At 35.2% G+C, this 12,765-nt stretch overlaps 1 protein-coding gene across 2 annotated transcripts; it reads left to right on the top strand.

Annotated features, from left to right (window-relative positions):
- Positions 1-270: 270 nt before the first annotated feature.
- Positions 271-5,022, top strand: LOC111906275 (TMV resistance protein N). 2 transcript variants are annotated; one of them, XM_023902037.3, is made up of 5 exons: positions 271-809; positions 1,244-2,345; positions 2,442-2,660; positions 3,232-4,095; positions 4,187-5,022. In XM_023902037.3, exons 1-5 carry the CDS (start codon positions 310-312, stop codon positions 4,757-4,759), a joined length of 3,258 nt encoding a protein of 1,085 aa, XP_023757805.2. In that variant the 5' UTR covers positions 271-309; the 3' UTR covers positions 4,760-5,022. The 2 variants fall into 2 exon arrangements, with proteins under 2 accessions (XP_023757805.2, XP_042753690.1); XM_042897756.2 differs by lacking the exon at positions 271-809 and adding an exon at positions 860-978.
- Positions 5,023-12,765: the final 7,743 nt, after the last annotated feature.

Below are 12,765 nucleotides of genomic sequence, written 5' to 3' on the forward strand. Positions count from 1 at the left end.
TCGTTGATTATCATAATGGCATCATCAATGTGAAAACAACTAGCATCATTGAAAATGATAAGAAATTACTTGAGCTTTTTCCTAAAACTGAAATTTCTTGGAAACTCACATCTTTATATATATATATATATATATATATATATATATATATATATATATATATATATATATATATATATATATATATATATATATATATATATATATATATATATATATATATATATATATATATATATATATATACATAGTTCATTTCCCTGTGGTGCTCAGACCACAAGCTTTTGATCTGAAAAAATCCACTCATTGATGGCATCTTCATCATCTTCTCCCTCTGCTCCAACCTTTTCTTCTCATTTATGGAATTACGACGTTTTCCTTAGTTTTAGAGGAGAAGATACTCGTCGAACTTTTGTTGATCACCTCTACACAGCTCTTGAACAACAAGGGATCAACACTTACAAGGAAGACATAGCACTTCCTCGGGGTGAATCTATCAGCCCATCCCTTAAGAAGGCTATCAGCGAATCACATATTGCTGTCATCATATTCTCTAAAAGCTATGCAGATTCGTCGTGGTGCTTGGATGAGCTTTCACATATTATGAGATGCAGGGATACAAGAGGGCAAATCATTATGCCCATATTTTATGATGTAGATCCCTCTGATGTGCGAAAACAAAAACGGAAATACAAAGAAGCATTTACCAAACACGAGTGGGAGAACAAGACCAAGGTTGAATCTTGGAGAAAAGCACTTGTGGATGCAAGTAGCATTTCTGGATGGGAAATGAGGAACATTGCTAATGGGTAATTTTCTTCGTTTTTGTACTTTTTATGCTTAAGATATGCTATACAACGCACATATACTTCTAACTTGAAACACAGAAGTTTTGACTAGATCACCTGATCAGAGCTGAATAGAAACGTGTAGAAGATTATGAGATGCTTCACACTTGCACTAGATGTGGTTTGTTATGTTAGTTCTAATTCCATACTTAACACCTCGTTTCAAGTTACAACAGAAATATATCTTTCTTTAGTTTTTGCTTTTTGAAACTATTCTATCTATCTCAAAAAGTTGTTACAACTACTTGATATATATTGTTTTTACCAGTTCTATCTGGATATGAAATATGAAGGGTAATTAGGAATATTTTTCCTTATTTTATGGAGCATGAAACAGATTACATCTTTTGTCAATATGAGCATATATTAATTATCTTTGTATATCCAATATGCAGGCATGAATCACAAGGCATCAAACAAATTGTTGTCGAAATTTCACAGAAGGTGCAGCTTGTAGCTTCAAGTGCAAATGAGAACCTAATCGGAATATCAGTTCGCATGCAACGCCTGAAATCAGAGTTACAAATTGGGTCCGGTGGTGTGCGTATGATTGGAATATGGGGGGTTGGGGGTGGTGGTAAGACTACTCTTGCATCTGCTGTATATGAGGAGATCTCTAGGGAATTTGATGGTTGCTGCTTTGTAGACAATATCCGAGAGAAATCAAGTAAAAACCGATTGGAAAAGTTACAAAAAGAAATTCTTTCTGATGTTTTGAAACAAAAGCAAACACATGTACGTAGGGTTGAGGAAGGAAGACACATGATAAAGGGTAGGTTATGCCAGAAAAAGGTATTGATTGTTCTTGATGATGTTGATCGCCTTGACCAACTAAAAGCGTTAGCTGGATCACATAATTGGTTCGGTGATGGAAGCCGAATAATAATCACAACAAGAGATGAACATTTATTAACTGCACACAGAGTAAATGTGATACATGATATTAGGTTACTGAATGATAATGAATCGCTTATGCTCATTCGCAAGCATGCACCCCGGGATAGTAGACCCGTGGAAGATTATGAGCATCTTTCAAAAGAGGTGGTCTCTTATGCTGGTGGGCTTCCGTTAGCACTTACGGTTCTTGGTTCTTTTCTGTGTGACAAAGACATTAATGAGTGGAGGAGTGCATTAGCCAGACTAAAAGAGATCCCAGATATTGATATTCTGAAAAAGCTCAAAATCAGCTATGATGGACTTACAAAGCTTGAGAAAGATTTGTTCCTAGATATTGCATGTTTCTTTAGGCGGCAAGACAAAGATGATGCAATGAAGATCCTTGATGCTTGTGGTTTTCAGCCTGTTATAGGCATAAAGGTGTTGGTACAAAAGGCTCTCATAACTATTTCAGAATATGGAGAGTTTGATATGCATGATCTGGTGCAAGAAATGGCACACTACATTGTTAGAGGGGAACATCCTAACAATCCTGAAAAACATAGTAGAATTTGGGAGAATGATGATATTATGAAAATATGTGCTATGGATGCAACCACGGTAATGGTTAAGCTAGCTCTGCATGATATATATGTATGTATAATTAAACAAATACTTCTAACTCCACCCCGACACCATTTTGCTTCTCTATGACAGGAACTTGACATGATTGAAGCAATAAGATTTGGATATTATGTGTATGAGTCTCAAAGATATAAACATCTTTCTCCAATTATTGCAAATGCGAAGAACCTTAGGTGGATTGAATGGCACGGTGAATTTGCAAGTCATTTGCTTAGTAACTTTCCACAAAGGAAGCTTTGTCATCTAAAATTGCAAAAAAGCTTGCAAAAACAACTCTGGGAGGGTTATAAGGTAATTTGTACTGTCTATCTAATCAAGAGATGAAAACAAAGTGGATGATCGATGCTTGATCTGACCAGTTGTTGGTGTCATTACTCATTAAGCAGCTTCAGTTATTTTTTCTCCATAACTAGCCAGTACTGAAAGCATGATCCTTTATATAGTAATTTTTCTTTGTGTTATTATGGATAAACTCTGAAATATAACTTCTCTAATATGATATTGACACATTAGTAATTTTAATCCATGTTATATATATATATATATATATATATATATATATATATATATATATATATATATATATATATATATATATATATATATATATATATATATATATATATATATATATATATATATATATATATAACATTGGTGTCATTGATTTTCTTCCAAAAATCTTTTATTATTTTTGTTGTTATAAATGATATTAGGTAGGATTGTTATATAAACAAACACTTCAAATGATTTAAGTATATTTTTTGGCTAATCGTAATGACAGAGATACATTTTTTATTTTCTTTAATTTGTATATGTATGTGTGCCAAAAATTTTACTTGTTAGCACTTGTATGCAATAGTTGCTGCCAAATTTGAAGACAGTGGAACTTGAGAATCTGAATAACCTAATCATGACACCAGATTTTGATGGACTTCCTAATCTTGAAAGATTCTATCTTCATGGACCTGAGCTTTTAGAAGAGATTCATCCATCGATTGGACGCTTGGAAAAGCTTGTTTTCTTATCTATAGAATTTTGTACCAGTCTTAAGATGTTTCCACCCATTAATATTCCCGGACTACAGAAACTTGAGACCCTTTCAATCGTAGGGTGCAGGAAACTTTTTAAGCTCTCAGAGATCCAACAACAGAAGATGGAGAATTTACTGCATCTTGATTTGGACAATAGTAGTAATGAGGGTGCATCCTACATAGAATCTTGTTCGAACTTTTTTGTTATTTGTTGGAGGTGTGGTTGCAGCAATCTTCCTGGTGTAGAATGTTGTGTAGAGGATCCTTGTTTACGTCACAACATGAAGCCTTGTTTAAGTGATAACAACATGAACCACATAGGGCGGCTGTTTTTTCTTAAGGACCTAAAAAAGTTGGATCTCAGCTACAGCAGTTTGGGAGATGAAGAAATGGGCTGTGCTGTTTGGGAGTTGCCCAACCTGCTAAAACTTACTCTATTAGGAAATGAATTTTCACTTTTAAATTTTAGTCTCTTGCAAGTTCCTCGACTCAAATGGCTCGATGTGTCAGAGTGCAAAGGCCTGGTAGAAGTGTCAGAGCTGCCATCGAGTATAGCTGTTGTTGAAGCAATTGACTGTAGGTCACTTGAAAGCTTTGGAGATATTTCAAACTGTAAATGGTTGTGGAAAATCTCACTTGTTTGGTGTGACAAACTTGGTGATGGTGACATATTACTAGACTCCATGCTCAAGGTTTGTCTTACTTACGTTTTGAATTTCAATCTTCATTATACAAAACCCAAACATAAGAATCATATATAATTGAATGTGTTTTCCATGGCAGGGAAATGCTAGTGAAGATTACTTTATCAATATCACTCTTACATATCAGATTCCAAAGGTGTTTGTAGGTAGAATGTTTAGGGTGAGAACATTCACATGGTGTCTTCCAGATGGCTGGTACAATGACTTTTGTGGGTTCTTAATATGTGTTGTCACCCGAATGTTGGTGTTTCCGGCAATAAATGTAGTCATCAAGCAGGAGGTGGATAAAGATTCTCCATTTGAGCTTTCACAGGAGTCAAATGAAGCAGTGGAGCCTAAATATAATGCATCATCAACTACATATGTAGGATATATTTCCTTTGGTTCATTGAGGCACACCACATTTTTATATTCATCATACACTATGATTTCATTTTCCTTAGACAGCATGCATCAGAGTTCATCTGATGCTGAGAGTTATGTTGGAGCTCAGCTTGTTTCTAGGAAAAGTAATGGTGACCAGCCACAAACAACAAAAGTCGCAACAGATTCCTCAGAATTTTGGAATATTGAAGAATTCAATGATAGAATCCAGACATTTACAATCCAAGATGATACAAAGTCTTCTGTAAAGATTAAATGGCAACTTTAATTTAGGACAACAGTTTGTCTTTGTGATTTGTTTATAGGTTTGTGGTTTTCTTTGCATTCCTTTATTCACCATTATGAATCTTTCCCCGTTTTTCCGGTACTACTTTTATGGTTTTCTCAGTTTTTAGGACACTAATACTACTTTTATGGTTTTCTCTGTTTCTAGGACACTATTTTGCTACTTGATTACTGTAGTTTTTTAGGCTTATTCCTGCTATATTTGTTTTACCATCATTTACTAATATCAACAATATTCTTAGAATATATGGATATACTTTGCATAATCTGATGTAATTGTTAAGTTTATATTGCCTTCAAATTTTTTGTATAAGTTTATCATCTATAATGCCTCTTTCCACCAACATGACACAATAGATCTTAAGAATAGTTGCTTTAGACTTTATGCAATATCTATTACTTTTAGGTCTCTAACAATGTATAGCATATCCCTTTTATTTTAATAGTATTGTTGGTTGTTACAAGTTGAAGTAACCTACCATTAGAGGAAAAGATTACTCGAAAACAATTAACTTAACATAACTAACATTTTTTGATTTGGAATATGAGGTGATATTGTTATTATGCAACCAATTTAGTAAAATTGCATCTAAAATGGTAACAAGCTTGTATATGACTATGGCTATAAATTAGTTAAAAACTCAATTTGTTGCATAAACTATTGAATTATAACTTTGTATTTTACTTTTCCATATACCTAATAAATAACTATCAAATCTAATCTCTTCCTAAATTTCTAGAACACCTTCTTTTTCCTTTACCTCAATCCAGAGTTCCACCACTCTCCTTCCAAGTTGTCACAAAAGCTCTATAATAATAGTAACCTTGGCCACTAAACTTCACCTCATCAACCTTCATTCCCACTTTAATCCAAACAACCCTCTCCAACTTTCATAACCTTGCATTGGACCACAAATTGGTCGAGCATAATAAATTTGAGAGTAAATACCGATTTCTCATTCAACAAAAAACAAGAATACGTATGTTTATATAGGGAACATTACAAATTAATCTGATAAGGACTAATAAAGATAGAGAAATTAAATATCCTCCTACTTTTTGCGCCTGAAAATCCTCCTACTCAATTAAATGATGAGATGTGTCATGTTAGTATACTAAAATATCATTAAATTTCATTAAATGAGCATTAAATGTTACACATGTCACTATTTAATTGGATAGGAGGATTTGTAGAAACAAAAAGTAGGAGGATATTTAATTTCTCATAAAGATAAGAAAACTAATCCTTGTTTATCAAGGAAATGATAAGAATAAGGTATCTAATAATAAGGAAACTAAAAAAATCTCAATACTCCCTCTCAAGTTGATCTATGAAGATCACGAACACCCAACTTGCTACAAAGAAAATGAAAACTATATGTGTTGGATTAGGTGTCTAAGCCTATAATTATAATCGGTATGTACTTGAATTGATAGTAACATAGTTCTTTTGGGTTGTTTTCACACTAGCAATTAGACATGATGATTAATTGAGGAAGAGGAAGAATTTATTAATTTGATTAATAAATTGAAATAATGAATTATTAATATATATTATGGAAATAATATATTGACTAGAAGTCATATTATTAATTAATATTTAATCAGAAATTAATTTTGGGATTAAAAAAATTGATTGAAAGTGTAGGGACTAAAGTGTAATTGTTCAATAGTTAAGCAAAAGGGTCCAGAAGCTTCCTAGAGGAAGGGTGGATGGTTTCAATGAGATTATTCTAGAAATAAATGAGGAGATGGATAATTACCAAATTTAAAATATTAATAGTTTAATCAAATAAGGCTTACCCATGGACTCCTTGGGGCACTATATAAAGGGTCCCTAACCCTCATAATTTCAGCCATCATTCCTAAGAAGAAAAACCGAAATTTACCTCCTCTATCCTCCTCTCATAATTATCCTTTTGCTTGGTGTGTTTGTGAGCCATTAAAAGTGTTATATTTGTGGCACTTGTTCTCAAAGTTCAAGATCTTCAAGCAATCAATTGTTATTACAATATAACAATGAATGTATGTATTGTATTCTAATCCATGTTTTGTTGATTTCTCAAATATTAGAATCATGCTAGGGTTTCTTATTTTGTGTTTAATGCTTGTATGTCTAATACAGAAAATATAGATCCAACAATTATGGTTGCATGCACACATAGGGATTGTTTGCTATGCTCCAAACTCTTTAGTGGTATCAGAGCAAATGCTTTTCGTTTTCAATTAGATTTGATGCAATATATTGAAATTGACAAAATTAGGATTTATGGCAATTAAACCCTAGGCCTTGTGATTTTCGCAATTCGGGTTTATAACCCTTGTTTTTCGAAAATTTGATAAGGGTTTTTAAACCCTTTCCTTTGGCCTCCTTATTTTCGAAATCTAGGGTTTCCTAACCCTAGGATTTTTGAATTTTGGGCAAGGAATGAAAACCTTGCCTTTCCCCCAAGAAAAGGATAATTTCAAAAATTTAGGGATTGGATAGGGTAGTTATATTTGGTAATTATCTGCTTAATTGTTAACTAGATAATTATAAGATTTTTATAATTGTCCCTCCTAATTTTCGAAATTTAAGGGATAAGGGATTAGGTTAAATTAATTTGTTTAATTTAGTGGATAATCCTTATTTGATTTAATAAATTAATTAAAGGTTTAATTAATAAATAATTGTTAAATCAAAGATTTTAAATTTTTAAAATTTAAATTAAAATTTTTAAATTTTTTGAAATTTTAATAGATTTAAAATCCTAGTATTTTGAAATGTTTAAATGCACCCTTATACTATATGTAAAATTAAAATTTTAAAATTATATATGTATAAGAAAAGTTATTCTTAACGTTAGTAGGTCTCATTCACAAAGCTAGTTTATAAGGGGGTGTAAGGAAACTGCCTATAAAATGGTGATTAAATAGGTGTTCACTCTCACTCACTGCTTCCTTGACTAGTGGAGGGTCGTTAACTGAACGGGTTTGATAGGACACAAAAGTCTAATTAATAAATATAATGGAATAAATAAAGTAACTAAATGTTTTTATAAAATTCTCAATCTTAGTTACTTTAGGAAAATGTGAATTTGATGCTAATCCATTAAATTGCACATTGCATTTTATACACGTCGTTAGTGGAGCGTGTGTGGGTAACTGACACACTAATATGGACTAATAAAGGGTAGCAATGGGTGTGTCGTAAATTATCATTGATTAATGGATCGTGTGTCGTTAACCGGCACATTAATTAGGTGATAAATGACATCGGGTGTACCAAACTAATTTGCATGGTTATTCAAACCCTGTTTGTGATCCTTGGTATCCAAGTCACAAATGAAATGACATAATCGAGATTAAACATGTCATTGAATAGTTCAATGAATCTTAAAAGATCTAAGAATTTCATTTAAAACCTAATTCTTCCAAATTTCGTTTTTCGTGGTAAAATTGATAAATCGTCATTTACCTACCTTTAAATAATTTATAATTGGATTACGACATCCCTTTTCTGAATTATGAATTTTTTAGTTGGATCCTGGCGTTAATATTTCACTTGGGTGTCAAATTAAGGAATTTCTTATCTAATCAAAACTTGTCCTTGTTCTTTTTCAGATGTCAACTTCCAACAATGCTTATGGTTCCTCCAAGAACTTCTCATTCTTGGGCAGTTGCTCAAAATTCACTTTTGATGGCACCAATTACAATGATTGGACACGAAACATCAAGATGGCTTTGTGTTTTCAAGACAAAGAGTATGTGCTCGAAAAGGAGCTGGTAGAGATTGATGAAGAAAAAGTTACTCCTGAAGGACTGGCTGAGTATAAGAGACATTGCAATGATGCAACCAAGGTGTCTTGCATCATGGTGGCTACTATGACTCTTGAGTTGCAAACGTTTTATGAGGACTATTGGCTGTATGAGATGAACAAGGACTTGATGGAAAAGTACCATCAACGATCTCGTCAAGAGAGATACGAGATAGTCAAGTCCCTCATTACCGTTAAGATGAAGGATGGAGAGTCCATCACGACTCACTTCCAACATATGTAACATTATGTGGATTGTTGCTCAAACTCAATGTGAATTTCGATGAGGAATTGGCTATTGACATAGTCTTGCACTCATTTCCTAGCTATTATGAACAGTTCATTATGACCTATCATTTGAACAAGGAGGAAGCCACATTGAGTCAACTTCAAAGCTTGTTGAGAACTGCTGAAAGTGGAATAAAGGGAAAAAGTGTTGCCTCCACTCCTGCTGATGATGCTCACATCTTGGCCATTGGACAAGGAAAGGAGAAGAAGAGGACAACTCCATCGAAAGAGAACTGGAATGGAAAGTCCCAAGTGGGGTCCTCGAGTAATAGAACTAAAGGAAAAGCCAATTCTGATGCTCCTCCTGCCTCTGATCCTAAGGAGGTTACTTTATTTTACATCCATGAAAGGGACACTGTTGTAACACCCTATTTTGAATCGTTTCTTATTGCGGGGTGGTGATCAAGAAGTGGGTATTAGCAGACTTAGAACTCTTGAATATTTAAGTTTGGGCTCATTTGGAGGTGGATGATGTAGTTTGGATAATTCGGGGATTTGGTTTGTGTTTTAGAGCCTAAGGGTATCGGTAAAGGTGTTGGTTCGGGCCTTTTATGAATTTTGGATTTAATTTCTGTTGGTTTTTATACTAAATAAAGTTTATAGATGTGTAGGGCTTCTCTTTACCTTTTCGTGGATATCAAGAATGTCGAAAATGGATAAGATATGTAAAAGTTATGACCATTTGAAGTTAGAGGGGTGTTGGGCCAAAACGGGTACATATAGCATACAAGGGAGGTACGCATGGCGTACACGAGAATCTGGATGCAGGTGAATTTAGGAATGCATTGCGTTCCCCAAGGGAACGTGTTGTGTTCGACAGGCCAGATTAAAACCCTAAATTAGGGTCTTGCACCTTATTTAAAGACCTTAACTCACCTCCAACCCTCATTTCCTTCCGCCTCCATCCTCTCTAACCCTAAGAATGAAACCCTAGCCTCCATTTGAGTGATTCTTGAGCTTCAAGTGATTTACGTGTGTTTTTGGTTCTTGAGGAAGAAGAAGGAACTTCTTGAAGAGTCATTGCTTGACTTGGAGCTTTTAGATCCAAGCTTTGTACGCCTAGATCTATCTTTTGGAGGTATAATGTCTCAACCTTGACAACTCTTTCATGTAGATCTAGCTAAGTAGTATTTTATTATGGTCTTGGTCCCTTTGAGGTGGTTCTTGTGAGTAGAAGTTACTCCAGGACCTTTGAGCTTCATTTTTGGTCCTTGTTGAGGTTATAGAGTCATAAAGTTTGGATCTTAATGGGTATAAACCTTCCATGCATGATTTGGTAGTTATTTGTTGAAGTTAGGGACTTAGGGTTTTGATTTGGGTCCTATTGAGTTATGTTAGGTCATAGAGTTGGAAAGTTTATTTACTTAAGAAGTCCCTTGAAATCAGATATGGAAGTCTGGATTGAGGTCTTAAGGTTTTAAGAAGTTTTAAGACATTTTTGGAGTGGTTTTGACCTTTTGGAGTTCATCTTTGGTGTTTGGGCTTCATTAAGCCATGCTAAGGCTTAAAGCCTTCAACTTTATGGACCAAGTCACTTGTATTTAGCTATTATGAGGTTTTGGACGTTTGGCTTAAGGATTAAGTCGTTGGAATGACTTTTAGGTGGCCACTGGGAACGTCGTGTGTAACACCGGGGAACGTTGTGCGTTCCGGCTATGATACCTGTTTTGGACCGGCGACGTACATCGTGCGTACAAGCCATGTACGCTATGTGTACGTCTGATCAGATAGGAATTGGGCTTTTTGGACTTGGACTCTTTTGGTATGGGCTTCGGTTGGGATGAGTTGTTTCTTTTGGGCTTAGTTGTCTTGGGCCTTGTTGGGCCATCAGGTTTTGGGCTGAGAATTATTTTGAGAAGGCCTACAATGGGTTTGGGCCCAATTTTCCATGGGTTGGGCCTTGGATGGTTATTAGTATTTAGGCCTTTTGGATTATTAGGTTTGGGCCTAAGTCTTACTTCAAACTAGGTAAGGGGTAAATTGGTCATTTACCCTAGTAATGGATTTATGGTTATGGATTGGAACTCAATTTTTGATTGGGTGTTGTTTTGACTTTGTTAGTTCGGAGATCTGTCAGCCAGCAGCCATGCATTTTTTGTTTGATTCGGCAGTGCGAGGCGAGTCTCCTCACTATATCCATGGATCGAAAGCACCAATGCCAACCCATTATGTGTTATGTAGTATGCTAGTTGTCTCTATGATACTTGCATGGAAGACCTCGGGGGGAGCCCGTGGCATATGGATATCAGATCATGGGGGGGGGGGGGGGGGCAGGAAGCCCATGGCAATCCAGGTAAAGACCATGGGGGAGCCCATGACATACCAAATAAAGACCATGGGGGAGCCCATGGTAAATATATATATGTTGCATGATAATCTGTGGTTGTATGTTATATGGTATTTTGGGGAACACACTAAGCTTTGTGCTTACGGCTTTCAGTTTACGTTTCAGTTACTTCGGTTTTAAATTGGAAGAGCTCGAGACGATTGTAGGGCACACACCACATGTTTTCGTATTTTTGTGAATTACTCTGATTTGATGATGTTATGTTAAAGTTTTCTTACCTTGGTTTTGGGAAAAATATGTATTAACGATTTATTAATCTAAAAAAATCATGTCACTATTTTTTGGACGTTACAACTGGAAACGAAGCTGCCCCAAGTACTTGGAAGACATAAGGGATGGCAAGGTGAGGCCAACCTTGGCATGTATTTACACTATTTTATCTAAAAACTCATCGCATTCGAACTCTTGGTTCCTTGATACAGGATGTGGTTTTCACATTTGCTATGACTTGTAGGGACTAAAAAGAAGTGAAAATGGGGAGCGTGGGAAGATGAACCTGATTATGGGCAATAGGAGATCATCACATGTTATCAAGATTGGTGTTTATTCTTTAGTGCTTAGTAGTGGGTTGTGTTTAGATTTAAATAATTATTGCTACTCATCAGAAATGACAAGAAATATTATTTCGTTTCATGGTCTATACAGACAAGGTTTTAGATATTCTTTTGATAATGAGAATGGTTCTATTTATGCTTACAAAAATAGTGTATTTTATTTTGAAGCATTACCTTGTGATGGCGTGTATGAAACTATGATGGTTGTAGACAGTTTAAGGAATAGTGTGTTGCAATTGATTTGTCTAATGGTTTAGACAAAGCATACTTGTGGCATTGCCGTCTTGGATATGTCAATAAGAAGCGCATTTCCCAACTCCAAAAGGATGGAGTGTTGGAATCATTTGACCTAAGGTCAGATGATACATGTGAATCTTGTTTACTTGGCAAGATGACTAAATCAACTTTCACTGGGTTTTGTGAAAGAGGTGAAGGATTGTTGGATCTCATACACACAGACGTGTGTGGGCCCTTCAGATCCACCACAAGGGATCAAAATCGATTTTATGTGACCTTCTGTGACAACCCAAAACTTTTTCCATTATCTTTAACCAATTTCCGTTAATAAAATTTGAATTTTATTGGATTTCCGTCAAATTCCTTGGTTTGGAAAAATTATTACGAATTATATAATTAAAATTATATACGAGTCGGAACCAAAATCGCATGAAAAACCCGAAATGTCTTAAAAATCTAACAGTTTTTGGCCTAAGTGAGTGTACGGTCGCACACCTGTGTACGGACCCACACCCGCTTACAGTTGGTGCCAGGTGGACGCCACCACCAACCATACCCCCAACCTATAAATATGGGACCCCCACCCTCATTTGAACACTCTTGACCGAAAACTCTCTCATTCTCTCTTTAGAACCCCTGACCGTACACCCAAAAACACCTTTATTCTTCCGTAAAACATCGAAAAACACCATTGGGGATTCATTTTGGAGCATCTAGGACATGTATTCACTGATTCCATCACTCTTGTTCTTGAGTGTACGGCCGT

Source organism: Lactuca sativa, chromosome 8 (assembly GCF_002870075.4).
Source record: "Lactuca sativa cultivar Salinas chromosome 8, Lsat_Salinas_v11, whole genome shotgun sequence".
NCBI classification, from domain to species: domain Eukaryota; kingdom Viridiplantae; phylum Streptophyta; class Magnoliopsida; order Asterales; family Asteraceae; genus Lactuca; species Lactuca sativa.

What these genes read in the sequence shown, in the direction of transcription:
- LOC111906275 (XM_023902037.3), top strand. Translation starts at nt 310, where the DNA reads ATGGCATCTTCATCATCTTCTCCCTCTGCTCCAACCTTTTCTTCTCAT. An exon ending in ATGAGGAACATTGCTAATGG is followed by an intron (nt 810 to 1,243) that starts GTAATTTTCTTC and finishes TCCAATATGCAG; the next exon opens with GCATGAATCACAAGGCATCA. An exon ending in GTGCTATGGATGCAACCACG is followed by an intron (nt 2,346 to 2,441) that starts GTAATGGTTAAG and finishes TCTCTATGACAG; the next exon opens with GAACTTGACATGATTGAAGC.